We start from the raw sequence: 13,855 nt of genomic DNA on the forward strand, positions 1-13,855 counted from the left end.
CACGTTTTTTAATCCGCCCCTGAAGGAGGTTCAAGTTTGCCTTCATTTAAATGTTTTAGTTTAAGCATCGTTTTAAATGCGTTTGTTCAAGTATCGTTTACAATTAAGAGAAATGTGGTCTCCCTCAATTAACGCTGGAAATATTAGTATTGTAATGAGCTTTTCTTGACAAGTACATGCTCTTCAAGATGGCCGCCAGATTAACATTACTTTGTTTGTAATATCCTGTGTGTCTTCTATGTTGCTGCTTTTGGCCCAGCCCCATTTCGACCGCCCACACGTGAATGGTCCCCCATGCATCAGATTGGATGCTCGCGTGGTGGCTCTGTGACGTATGGAACAGACGGCGGCGCACAGTTGCTCAGAGCTGTTGAGGTTGCAGTAAGCGAAATTAATTTTTCGCCTTGTGTGCGCCAGTGTCAACTGCGGGACAGGAGCTTGTCATGGATCGGCTCGCCCCTTACGGAAGTAAGTAGAGGCTGGGAAGAAGGGTTAGATGATGGTCAGTAGGTAACAGAATAGAGAACGGAAAGATGATCCTATCTGCAGGAGAGGAGTGGTATGTAGGTCTGTTCAGGGATGTGTTTTGGGATTGTGTCTGCAGGGAATTAAGGTCTGCAGTGAAACAAGGGGCCATGCTAATGTGCGGGGACTCAATATCTGTAGGGTTGTCAAGTGCTTTAAATGGAACTATAGAAGCATAGGTACTTGCTATGTAGATTACCTGTTTGCTCTTGACAAGTGCAGGTACTATCACATGAAATATACTGCAGCAATGATAAGAAGTGCAGGTACTCTCCCTTTCAAATAACAGAAGTACAAGTACTAAGTACTGGACAGCACCTGCCAATTTAAAGCGCTAGGGTTCTCGTAAAGAGTTCACCTTATTGCAGGATCTGTGGAGAGGTGTAAGGAGGTGGGTTTAGAGTAACCAATTGGCATGGGTGCAAATTCAGGACATTAAGTGTAAAAATTCAAAACAAAGGGTCAACATTTTGGACAAAAATTCAGGACAGAAGGTCAGAATTCAGGACAAAAATGAGTGACAAAAGGTGCATTTTACAGACACATCAAAGGAGGTCGTGCAATATTACTTAAGTAGACAACCAACACAAGCACAAGTCAAAATAAGTTTATATTGGATTGAAAGAACCTAGCACTACTTCTGTTGTGTGCCTAAGTGAAACTTTAATACCTGCGTTTGCGTATTGGATGCACCTGTGTAACATGCTCCAAATTGAAACCTCCACCCACTCCAGCGCTTGGCCCCTGGTGAAGTGACAGGAGCTCCTGAACAAAAGCAGTTTGCCATGGAAGGAAGAGGCCCAGCAAATGCTGTCACTAGCCCTTTATCATTCGCTACGTGATAATTAGGCTGACATACAGAATGATAATGGGCCAATAGCAGCCTGTGCCAGCTCGGGGAGGGGCTGCTGCAGGCCACTGATCACAGCAGGTGTGCGAGCTGGCCCCTGCAGTGAGAATACAGGACTCTCAGGCCGCTTGCAGGGGGCAGCTCGCTCTAAAGTCTGAAATTACGGACAACAGGCGTCCGTGAAAAAAGAGGCCCAAATTACGGGCCGTCCGTGAAGTTTATGGATGGTTGGTCACCCTAGGTGGGTTGCCTATAGATTCGTGTGGTTTCAGTGGGAAATTGCTGACGGGGAGTAACTATATGCCCTATAAGGATGGGGCTGTGCGTATTATTACGTAAAGCAATTGGGTGCAAAGACGCAGTGATCAAATTAATTGGAAAGGCCATTGTGTGTAGAGAGCATAGTCTTAGGTTAGGGTGTGACCCTGTTGAGGGGAATCGGGAGGATATCAGTAATTTGCAGTTGGAATGAAAGAGCAATGGGAGTATTGGGTGAATCGAGCAAAAGAATGGTTGGTAGGAACCAACTTGATTCTGTGAACCAAAATGGCATCTTTGGGGACTAGTGTATGATGAGATCTATGAGAGAAGATCTGATTTTGTACAGTGAGTTTGAAGCAGTTGAGTCGGAGGATGCCATATATCCGTGTATAGGGATAATATTGGTGTAGTTAAAGAGCGTACTTACTGTTGCAACTGTAGTTTGCCATCCTCAGGAGAATGGTTGGGTGGTGGAACTGGTGTGCTTGGTGAGTGTATCCAGCTGTCAGTGAGCGGGGGACTATATTGTGAACATGATCTGAAAAATATGTTAGCCATTCTTCTTGTTAAAGGGAAGAGTGGCATGCACAACAGTTGCTGCTGTGTGGATGTTAAGAATGGATAGTTCTGTAGTGAACAGACAGACTCCTAATGAAAGGGTTAACAAAATATCAAGACCAGTATGGGCAAAGAGGTCAAAAGTAGTTTGATAAAGGGCACTTTGTGAGAACGTGTGTAAGAGAAAATTGCAAGAAGGGTGCCTCATGTGGTCAAGCCCCAAGGAAGGAAGTAAGTGTAGTGTAAGCTAACGCAGTACTATTGAAGTACAGAAAAAAAGTGGAATGTGTGGAAAGTCACAAAGATTAGCGAGTTAGATAAACAGATTGGAAGGAGGATTCGAACAAGGATGATGTGATGGATGACGATCAATGCGAAAGGAAGGGCAGTGTACGGAACAGGAAAAGAAAGACCCAAGAAATTTGAAGTTCATGTATGTTCATAACCGATGTTTGAACTAAACCTAGACATTGACCATATGAATACATGCACTTTTCTTTCACTTTGTTGTATAAGTATTGTATCGTGTCATGTTCATTGCATTCTATATGTGGGTCCTTTGCTTAAACGTTTGTTAAGTAGAATATGTTGTATTCTATTATGATGCATTCATCATCGGGAGTTCCACTGTTATGTGGACGTATTCCAGAACTGGCAAGACTGGCAGATAAAGACTGAGCCTGCCAGGAGTTGCATGGATATTTCTTTTCTCATCAATAAATCTCAAAGTTCTATTTCAGAGGCACAGCCTTCTTAAAACTTACTAGTCATTGAGCCCTATTCACAAAGTGTGTTAACTCATTAAATTACATGGGCATTAAATAATTTAAATATATATATATAACTTACAAATATTTCTTAGAGGAATTGAAAAAAATCCCACCCAGAGTAACATTTTTATTTAATATGTAGTACAGTTTAAGTTGTTTTGAATTAATTTAAATTATTTGTATTTTTTACCAAGTTTACATTTTATTTTAAAATTAAGTTTGTTGCCTTTTAGAATAATGAAGTCGTGTGTGTGTGTGTGTATATATAGTATATATAATCTAATGTTATGTATTTTAAGTTATTTCCTATGGAGTGTTATTTTACGTCCCTGCCTCAATTATGCTGTAATGGATGTTGTAAGTGCCAACATATGCGACTTGACCTATTCTAAGGCTGGGCTGGAGTACATATGCTACGGTTTTGCCACCTTTAGGGCTGTAGTAACTTTAGAAGTAAAGTTTGTGAACAGCAAACTGCTTATTTTTTGTGGATGGGTGTGTGTAGTAACCTGTCCCTTCCTAAACATATCTTAAACCCATACCATTTTGTTGCAGATGTTCTCCATTTTCCCACCACTCTGCCTGGTTCCTCCCACATTTACCACTAAGTAGTAAACGTACGTGTGGCTATCTCTCCATAGAACAAATCTAAGAGGTGTAGGTGTATAGAGCAAGGGGCAAATGGGGATAGATGACTGATTGACGAAGATAAGGGGTGAAAAAAGGATAGAGTATCTTCCAAACACTTGCTAAAATGAATCAATATATCATAAAAAGGATGCAACAAAGAAGTTAAGAAAGCATTAAAGACAGATGATGGGTGGAAAGAAGATGGGGTAGATGAAATATGAAGACACATTTTTGGGTAATGAATGACCAATTTGTATGAATGAATGACCAATTTGTATAGCGCAAACATATACCCAAAGGCGTCAAGGCACTGCAACAGTTACAGCTATCTGATAGGAGCAATTCTTCAAAGGTCAGATTTACAAGGCACAAAGCCAGGTCTTCAAGGCCTTGCGAAATGGGAGATGTGATTCTATGCCAGATATGGATAGAGGAAGAGTGTTCCAAAGCATGGCCACTGCGACAGAGAAAGCTCTTCCTCCCCATCGTGGCCTCCTATATCTCGGGACAACCAGCTGATTTTATTGGCTGATCGTAGTTGTCTGGTAGAGACATTGCGGTGAAAGATGTGCCAGATTCCCTCTGGTCCTGAATTGTGTAGTGCCTTATGCACAATATACAAGGCTTTAAATAGAGTTCTTTTTTCTGCTGAGAGCCAGTGCAATTTCATGATGGCAGCCGAAATTGAATGATATTTTGGAACATCTAATACCAGTCTTGCTGTTGCATTCTGCACCAATTATAGTGTATTGATGGAGGCCCTATTTATTTCTAAAGGAAGGGCATTGCAATAATCCATCTTCGATAAAATTAATGATACAGCAGTTTGCTTCTGTGCGATTAGAGAAAGAAATGGGAATATCTTTCTGATGGTTCTTATGACCCATAAGCAAGAGGACACAGTCCTATTAACCTGGTGGTTGAAAGATAGACTGGTGTCCACTATGACACCAAGATTTCTTGCTGATTCTTTTTATTTAAAAAAAAAAAATTCAACACATTAATGCATGTTACATTATCACAATTCCAGCACATTTTGTCAATCACAATTTGCAATACACAGAAGTCTCCTTGTATATATCCCCGCCTATCCCTATCCTGAATTATCTTGTGATCATCCTACAATTTCTTTTCTTTGGGGCATCAAGCTCATCTAGGTTTGCTGGAAAGTATTCCCTCATCAGTTACAGTCCTCTGTGTGCAGCCCATCTGCCCCAAACTTTATCTTATTTCTGGGGGCAGCCTCTGCTCTGATACACCACCTTCTCTGTCAAGCAGCACCAGTCAAGATCCTGTTCCATTCTCTCACTGTTGGTGGCTGCAGCCTGCCCCATGCCCTGGCTATATTCCGTTTCGCGACCATGTCTGCCAGCATTAACCAATTTTTTTATATATTTTGTCCAGTTGTCTTCTCCCGTGATATATAGAATGTGCCAGTGCGCTTCCAGTGGGACCTCTTGATCCACGATCTTGGATATTGTAGCCACTATGGCACCCCAGTACTATCTTTAACCCAGGGCAGCTCCATACTGTGTGAAAGAAAGTATCCTCTTCCCCACAGCCTCTCACACATGCATTCAAATCGCATTTACCCATTGCATACAGCACTGACCTGGTTGTGTATGATCTATGTATAATCCTGATTTGTATAAGCCTAAACCGTGCTCTCACAGCCACCTCTCTAGGGCTCTGAGTAACTTCCAACCAATCGTCTTCCTCGAGAAGCCCTACATCGGTTTCCCATCGCTCCCTGAGGGCCACTAGTGAGTCCGGAGCGTTGTTCATTATTTTTTTGTAGATGAGCGATGTTGCTTTATCCCTCAGTGGCTCTGTTAATATTCTGTCTTCTAACGGGGCGATCTCTGGTATTTGGTCACCCTTGTGCACGTGTGCTCTTAGAGCATGTGTTAGCTGCATGTATCTAAATTTCTCTGTGTCTGACATCTGGTATTCCAATTTCAGTTCTTCAAAGTCAATTACTTTTCCAGATATCTCCCAGGTGTTCAATGCCCAACAGGGCCCATGCCTGGAACCTCTGTAGTTCTGGCACCTCTGCTAAGAAATCGCTCTCCCACAAAGGCGTGCGTTCCGTCATTTTCCCTTCCCCACTCAAGAATTTATTTGCTTCTCTCCATATTTAACCGTTGTTTGTGTATGGGTCGGGAGTTCTTTAATCATTTTTTTGTGGTTGAGGGCTTTCAGGTATCCCCCATTGCCCATCGTCCAGTGGTCTACTCGAAAGGCCGGTTCATCTCTCCCTGCAAATAGCCAGTCATTTAATGTCACTAGCTGCGCTGCCCAGTAGTATTTACGAATATCCGGGACCGCCAGTCCACCATCAAACGGCCTTCTCTGTAGCTTGTTTAACGCGATCCGGGGACTTCCCCCCCCATCCCACAGCAAGAGCCGTATTGCAGCGTCTATTTTTTTTAAAGTAGTCCTTTGAAACCTTGTATGGAATATAAAGCAGACGGGGCAATGCCATCATTTTGAACATTGCGGCCCTCCCCAATAATGAAATCGGTAACTTACGTCAGTGAGACACATCATTTCTTAGTCGACAAAGCTGAGGGGCTAAATTCTCCTATCTGAGATTTCTTGCTGATTCAACCGGAGAGGGACATGATCCCAATGTCTCTGGCCACCATGACGGGGTCCATTCGTGGAGATGATTACCAAACATCAAAACCTCAGTTTTGTCGCCGTTTAATTGAAGGTAGTTGTTTCTCATCCAGAGAGCCACCGACTTCATACAGTTATTAAAATTGGTGGCTGTGGCCTATATATCTTATGTGATAGACACAATTAACAGTGTGTCATCTGCAGAGGATTTTACCTCCAGCCCAAAAGATCTAACCAGTTTTGCCAATGGAGGGACATATATTTTAAACAGTGTGGGGCTCAAGGAAGACCCCTGAGGCACTCCACAAAAATTTGAGATTGGATCTGAGATTGGATCTGAGTAGAATTGGTCCATCTTAACCTTTTGTGATCTGTCAGTTAAGAAGGAAGCCAGTAGCTTCAGTGCACAGTTTGTGACCCCTTTTTTAGGTCTCGCCTGACCCAGCGCATGCGCTGGTCTGGCGAGACTTTTTGTGAGGGCTTAAAAAAATGCTACCATGGCCGGCCTAGAGCTACAGTGCGCGGGCACGCGCCACGCTTGATCGCGATCACTTTCGCGGCGACACGGCAGGTTTGGCATCTGCCTCCAAAACGCGTTTCTTGGAAGTGGACATGCTCGGCATTAAGCGCTATACCAGCAAACATACGTACTCAACCCTTTAGTAGTTCAGCTGGGCTGGTGGTAATGATATCACTCTGTCGTTACTACTAATATTTCCAAATTACGCTAGTGATATTATTGAATAATTAGAATACCAACAATATTACTTATTAAAAATTAATAGGGTAACTAACAGTCCCGTGTGGGAAGCTTTGAGAGAGTTTAAATACGATCTGCGGAGAGCGGGTTATTTTTCTCACACACTACTCTGGCAGTTTTTAAAGGCGTATACGGTACCATAAACAGGCTTCAAAGCACCGACAGCAACTTTTACATGAAGGTAAGTTTGCCTACAGTTGACTGCACATTTTTATTAGTGCATCTGTTGTTTTAACAATGGCAAACCATTTACCTGCTGCCAGATGGAGTGACTGTTCGGTCTGACGCTGAAATCAGGGTTTCTGAAGCAGCTGTATTGTCCGACCGACCGACATACTACACTGCCGCTTTAGTCCATGCCAGATGAGGCTATTCCCAATTTCCTAACCAGGCATCGCCTCACGATCAAAGCGCAAAACAGTGAAAACGGACTGTCGGCTCAAGTTCTTCTTCTGAGCGCTCGTTAGTGACAGCCATCTTGTAGCGGTGATGCTGTTCGGGCTTTTAAATATTTTAGTCTTAAAGGTGGCGGCCTAATTTAGGTCACTGCCAAAGCAAACTGTCGCTCATAAAGGACAGCCAATGTTGAATACTATGCAAACGAGTTCTTGTGTGGTTTTCGTGTCTGGCGCCACCTCGCATGTGTTTTTAGGTCAAGCATCAGCGCCCATGTGTCTGCAAGACCTGTTGCATTCAATACAAATGACTTTTACCCCACCCCTGCCTGCCATCGGTTCACTTCAATGCCGCTCTTCTTGACTGCCTCTAAACGCATTTGCTCAGCCATGCCTCACTTCCGTTTAAGTCTGAGTAGGAGCACCGGGCAAACGCAGTGTACTTACGCTCACGTTCCTTCTCTGTCCTTTGGGAGAACTCTTTTTAAAAAAAAAAATGTTATCTGCCGGTCGCGGACCTCCATCGGCACTTTCACCCGGTCTGCTTTTTAGGTCTCACCTGACAAAGCGCATGCGCTGGTCTGGCGAGACTTTTTGTGAGGGCTTAAAAAAATGCTAGCACAGCCTAGAGCTACAGTGCATGTGCGCGCACCGTGCTTGATCGCGATCACTTTCGCGGCCGCACGGCCGCTTTGATGTTTGATCGCGATCACTTTTGCGGCCGCACGGCAGGTTTGGCCACTTTAATGTTCTCCGTGAGCCAATGCTTGTTTCCTACTTATCTCGTGTCGCTCATCTGTGCTTGCTTCTGATCTCTCTCTGCCTGTTTGTCTGCGCTCAGCAGTCTCTCTCCCCCACGTTTCCTTGCCTCTGTTGCTTGCCCTTCTTTGCTTCTCTCCCTCCCCTCTTCCCACCACACTCTGCCCACCCACACTTTTGGCACCCCCTCGTCCCTCCATCCCCCTTCAGGTAAGCAGTATGTCCTGATTGATTATAATCTATCAGGAGACACAGGCCTGCCTCTCCAGGTGTATAACTGCCTGCACAGTCAGTATTATTAAAACACTAATCTGCTTAGTCCTCTATAACCAGGGACTGCTGGGCAAAGCACAATAAGTGCCTCGTGCCACCAAAGTAATTCTTCCTGGAAATATGATAGATCTTATAATTTTCCCTATGATTAATTTTCCAAAATGTGCTCATTATTTTTCAGGGTATATTTGCATAATGCATTATTTGGCTATATTAAAAAAAATAAAGCTGTCCACCCCAAGGGGTTTAAACTTACACTGTTTGGTTCTCAAATGGGTTTCATCCTATACCATTTTTCATTTCATTAGCTCAAATATCCAAACCCTAAATAATATACTTACTTAATGGAAGTGTACTTTTAGAAAATGGCTGACAGAATGATCAACCAATTTACATCGTGCTTTAGCATTGGGATTATTTGGATATGATTAAAGAGATAAACATGCACTTATTGCTCAGTTTTATGAAAATGGGAACAGCTTTAAGTTGCACGCTTTAAACTTTTAGTGCTTTCTTTTTGGTTTCAATCGTTGGTGAAATAAAATTAATATTCAAGGAATGCCTCCTAGCTTTCTACAAACGTTGCATGTAATGTGAGGTTACGTAACAATATATGCTACTAGTAGACAGTGCAATACCACCTCAGCACCACCGCAGCACCACCTCAGAATCAGGGCAGCACCACCTCAAAATCAGAACAGCCCCACATCAGCAGCGATTCAGCACCAATGCAGCACCACATCAGCAGCAGCGCAGCCTGAGTACCAGTGCAGCAGCCCCACCACCTCAAAATAACTCAGAACCACCTCCGCACCAGCACACCACCACCTCAGCATCACTCAGCACCACCTAAGTCTGCCCTCGGAATCTGGTATCTGTTGAGTCTCCCCTAGTGTCCGTCTGCTGCTCGTGTTGAAATTCAGGTACGAACCTCCGCCCTCCCACTGTTTATGTCCCCCTCCCCCACAAAAAAAACTATAACAAACAAGCAGAAAGTAGTTGCCAGCACTGAAAGGACAATAAAAGTAGAATATATTTTTTTGTTAATGTTAATTCTTTTTTAATAGGGTTCTTCAGTTATACACAATGTCTTCTTGGTTATATATAAGGTAACAAAAGTGCTATGACACTTTTTCATTATAACTTTTCAACATGCTGCACAGCAGTCACAATACTCTATAACGTAGCTTAAAAGCATTCACAAAGCCAATAGCTCTAGCTAAACACAAAGTCCAAAAGGCGAGACCTATTGGCTATGCCAATGCTTGTTCACTTTGTCATCATTTTACAGATTTTAGGTCTCGGCCTGGCGAAATCAGCCTGCACTGCCATGCAGAGGCCTTTTGGTATCGATACGATTCCAGCGTGCACGCGGAGGAGACAAACGAGACAGAAGATGTGCTCGCGGGGATTGGATGCTTTACTGGCGGCGTGATACACTGGGGACTTTTTTTTTTCACTGCCAGTAAAGGCAGTCCCCGGGTGCACATCTTCTGTCCATCCCATGACGGACCTCGCTTGTTAATTTTTTACTAATAACATTTAAAGAACTGGTCCTGTTATGTGGACGCAGGCTTGGAGATGCAATGAAAAGAGCTTACATTCTTTCCGGTGTTCTAACACCGGAACACCTGATCGACCAGCCAGTTCTGAGCACAGCGTCCGCAGATGACAGACTCTAACAGTCCCCGCCATCCGCTACCATGGAAACAGAACAACGCCACTCTACTGCGCACAGGAAGCTCTGGACTCATGCGCAGAGAGGCGGCAACCCTGCGTGGGTTGCCGCACGCACCACGTGCGCGCCTACTTCTAGCCGCCCCGTCATTATACGTCACATGATCCGAGGACTTTGTACTGAAGTAACCTCGGCCAACAGTGACCTTTGCCCCCTTCCTTTCGTTGCTGTCATCAGTCCTCAACCAAGATGGCTGCGTTCAGAAAGTCTATCCCACATAGCTGCTATGAAATCGGGCATACCTGGAGTCCTTCCTTCACCATCGCCTACCTTCAGATTACACAGGGTGCTCTGGAGGAGTCCCTGAAGATATATGCTCGGCTCTACTTGGTGAGTGACATATCTCCTTCCCCGGGTTTACCAGGCCTGAGCACAGAAGCCTTCTACTGCAGTTTACACTGGTGCATACTTTGCAACCTAGCAATGCACCCAGGTACGTCATGTACTTAGTTCTTAGTCTTTCTGCACCCTGACATGCATGCAACTTTGTTATTAAGAGAAGCATTGCAATCCTGGCAATATATATCCATCTATAAGCTTAAGATCTTTTATAGAAGCACGTATTGGAACCTGGCACACAGTACCCCAATACAGCGTATCCTTGCCATAGGAAGCATGGCAGCTCTGGCACTGGAACAAACATTGAATCCTGACACAAACTAATGCCCTGGGCTAGCATTAATCCTTTGACGTGTTGCACATTAACTCGGTTCCCGGGACACCGCAGCCCTTTCACATACATACTACAGTCACTCTGTACCCCAACATATACAACCTTGGCATGGACGGTTAACACTGCATGGACAAATAGTTAATCATCCTAGGCATGTGGTGACCAGATTTTGAGAGGCCAAAACAGGAACATTTCGAATAAAATCGAAAAAATCCGAGGGGCATCGAATGACTGCATTCATCAATATAGAAACACATACGAAGCATTGAGGGAATAAATAAAAAGCCATTTTTTAAAACCCAGTATCAAACGTTATTTAAGTAGCTTTCTAATTAGGGCTGCTAACTCGTATTGCTTTGTAACACATAAAAACGTGCCTCCACTGTTTGCAGTCAACCCTCACTGAAAACCCGGACCTAACCCAAAATTGCCAAAATCTGCATTATCAGGATATGCATCTCTGAGCCCTGTGAATGGTACTGTGCCTTTTGTAGAGTTTTTCTCATTGTGTCTTTTTGTAGACTACAAACTAATGGACTCCCATATTTACCTGTTTTCATTCAATGAGTTGATCTGACTTACTGGGTTGAATTAATAACAACAGAGTTTGTCATGGCAATGGTATTGTATAGCAAAGCAAATGGCTTTAACTTAATTAAAGGCGAGACCTATTGCATTTTCAATGCTTGTTCTTGTAGGCTGTTCAACTTATTTGGCGAGATTGTATCAAATGCTGAAGACAAGTCCAATAAGATCAACAGCATGGTTTGCCCAGCATCCACCAAAATGCATATATTATTTACTGCAGTTATTAAAGCAATTTCTGACCCATGGTAGCTTCTGAATCCAAACTGAGAAGAAACCAGTAGTTGGATGTTGCTCCAAATACGCAGTCAGTTGTGAGTTAAGATGTTTCTCCAGAATCTTGGCCAGCACCGGAAGTAAAGAAATGGATCGATTAATTTTTAAAGTCTGTAGGATCAAGATTGCCTTTTTTTTAATAGAGGCTTGATAACCACTCTTTTGCAGTTAAGTTGATAGCATCCTTTATTGATGGCTAGGTTGAGAGTCTCTGTTAGATGAGGTACAACAATCTCCCTGCCTAGCCTCATCAACTTTGGGGAGCACAACTTCACAGGGAAAGGTGAAGGAAGGGTAATTGAGGGATTGGTTGGGGACCTAACAATAATGGACAATCCAAACGAGAGTAAGGGTATATCAGAAGGAATGATGAGCTAAGGGAAGAAAAGGCTGAATTAATGAGGGCAGTGGAAGGAAAGGAAATATGAAGGAGGGATCGCAGGAAAATGACATAAATGTGTCCTAGATGGTAAATTGCTGTACTTGGAAACAGAAAATCTGGGATCAAATTCCAGCATACCCATTTCACTAAAATTGGGCAATACTGACTAATCATATTGGCGTCTCGGTCCTAGCACGTTCAGGAGCATTTAGAAGCATGTGAAAGACCAGTCCTAGTTGCAATTTGAAAAAAGAAATGTAGTGGAGAAGAGTCAAATACTGGATCTCAATCTATATGCCCGTGTCTTGTTGTCCACACATTGAATTCTCTGTGCCTAGTAACAGGGGGACAGTCTGTCCTTTATTCCTCAGTGCAGTTTCATTTTCTTGAACACAGTACTCTTTGAAAGTAGAGTAACCTAATTGATCTTAAGTGGGGCATTTGCTAGTCCGCACCAACATGTACCATTCGATTTACAGATATTCCTAGTCCGAGAGCATCTTGACTCGCTTTCTATGTTAAAATTGTGTCCTGTAACTTGACCTGCATTAAAGTCTTTCTAAGGAGGATAAAATTAGCAATAATGATGCCTGTGGGCTGCCTTAACTGCAAAGTTGGTTAGCATTGTAAAAGACAAGTTATTCTATATTTGTCGTAAGGGTCTACGCTACAACATTTCCCTTTACTACTTCATAGACCATACACCAGTGACATCTGGCTGGTGTAGGTTCAAAGTGTCTGAGTCAAACACATTTCTGAAAGCTGCTATGTCTTTGATTCCATTGAAGTACAGGACTCCTGTTCTATTTTAGAAAGTGATGTGCTTGTATTAGTCTCTGCAGTGGCTGGTTACTGCTGTCGTTCATGTGTGCACTTGTGTACTGTATGTGGTGATGTCCAAAAGCAAGCTTGCTGCTGCTGGTACAGTTTGCCCCCCCCTCCCCCTTACTTTGCCAGCTCGAAGACTGACTACAGTCCGTGAGAGACATCAAGGGAATGTTTGATATGCATCAGTGTCTTGACTGCAGAAGCCTTGTTCTTCAGCAGACAGTAGTGAGGCTGAAACGGAGTGCTAATGCCTTAACTTCAGGATCTCTAATTCAAAGTGTCTGCTCAAGCATGCAAAAGTGGTGATTGTAAAAATGTGGAAAGACAGAATACCTTCTGTGAGGGAGAGACTTTTTTTAGGTTTTTGGTACCCTGAATCTCCTTGCTCTACACTATGGAAAACGGAGTGGAGTCCTATGCAAATGTAATAAGCAGCTTTCAGTTAAGGCAGCATGCTAATGTCACTTGTAAAGGGAATTTGATCATTATTCCCATTGCCGTGTAGCCTCAAAGTAGGTGAGAAATGTGATATCTAAATATTTTCTTTTACTGCTACAGGTGATCCTTTTGATAAGCCTCCTTGTAAAGGCTGTTCTTCCTACCTCATGGAACCTTACATTAAATGTGCCGAATGTGGACCTCCTCCATTCCTTCTGTGCTTGCAGGTACATTTTAAGACTTGATCTATTAGTGAGTTGGAAGCTAACAAGCTAGGAAACAGTTTCCCCACTTAAGAAAAACTGTGTGATTATGGAAAACACGCTTTGTTTTTAAAATGCTTCAGCTTCCCTACCTTCTAAAATTGGAAGTGCTTAGAATAAATGTCCATAATACACTGTATATCATACATGTTTATGTTGAAAATATTTTTAAAAAACTGCTTTCTGTGTTGGAGTCTGGTTTAAGGGATGGCAAATAAAATAGTTCCAAACTTTGTCAATGATTTCTTTGCAGTGGCAGTTAATACTAA

General features: G+C 43.1%; 1 protein-coding gene across 1 annotated transcript in view; it reads left to right on the forward strand.

The window, feature by feature from the left end:
- The first annotated feature begins 305 nt into the window (after positions 1-305).
- Positions 306-13,855, forward strand: part of TADA2A (transcriptional adaptor 2A) — a 215,335-nt gene continuing 201,785 nt past the window's right edge. The window contains exons 1-2 of the mRNA XM_085649482.1: positions 306-468; positions 13,444-13,550. Coding sequence (XP_085505608.1) covers positions 444-468; positions 13,444-13,550 — 132 coding nt within the window. The 5' untranslated portion in view covers positions 306-443. The remainder of the gene's footprint in view (positions 469-13,443; positions 13,551-13,855) is intronic.

The sequence above is a fragment of the Triturus cristatus genome, chromosome 3_2 (assembly GCF_964204655.1).
Source record: "Triturus cristatus chromosome 3_2, aTriCri1.1, whole genome shotgun sequence".
In the NCBI taxonomy this organism is placed as follows: Eukaryota; Metazoa; Chordata; class Amphibia; order Caudata; family Salamandridae; genus Triturus; species Triturus cristatus.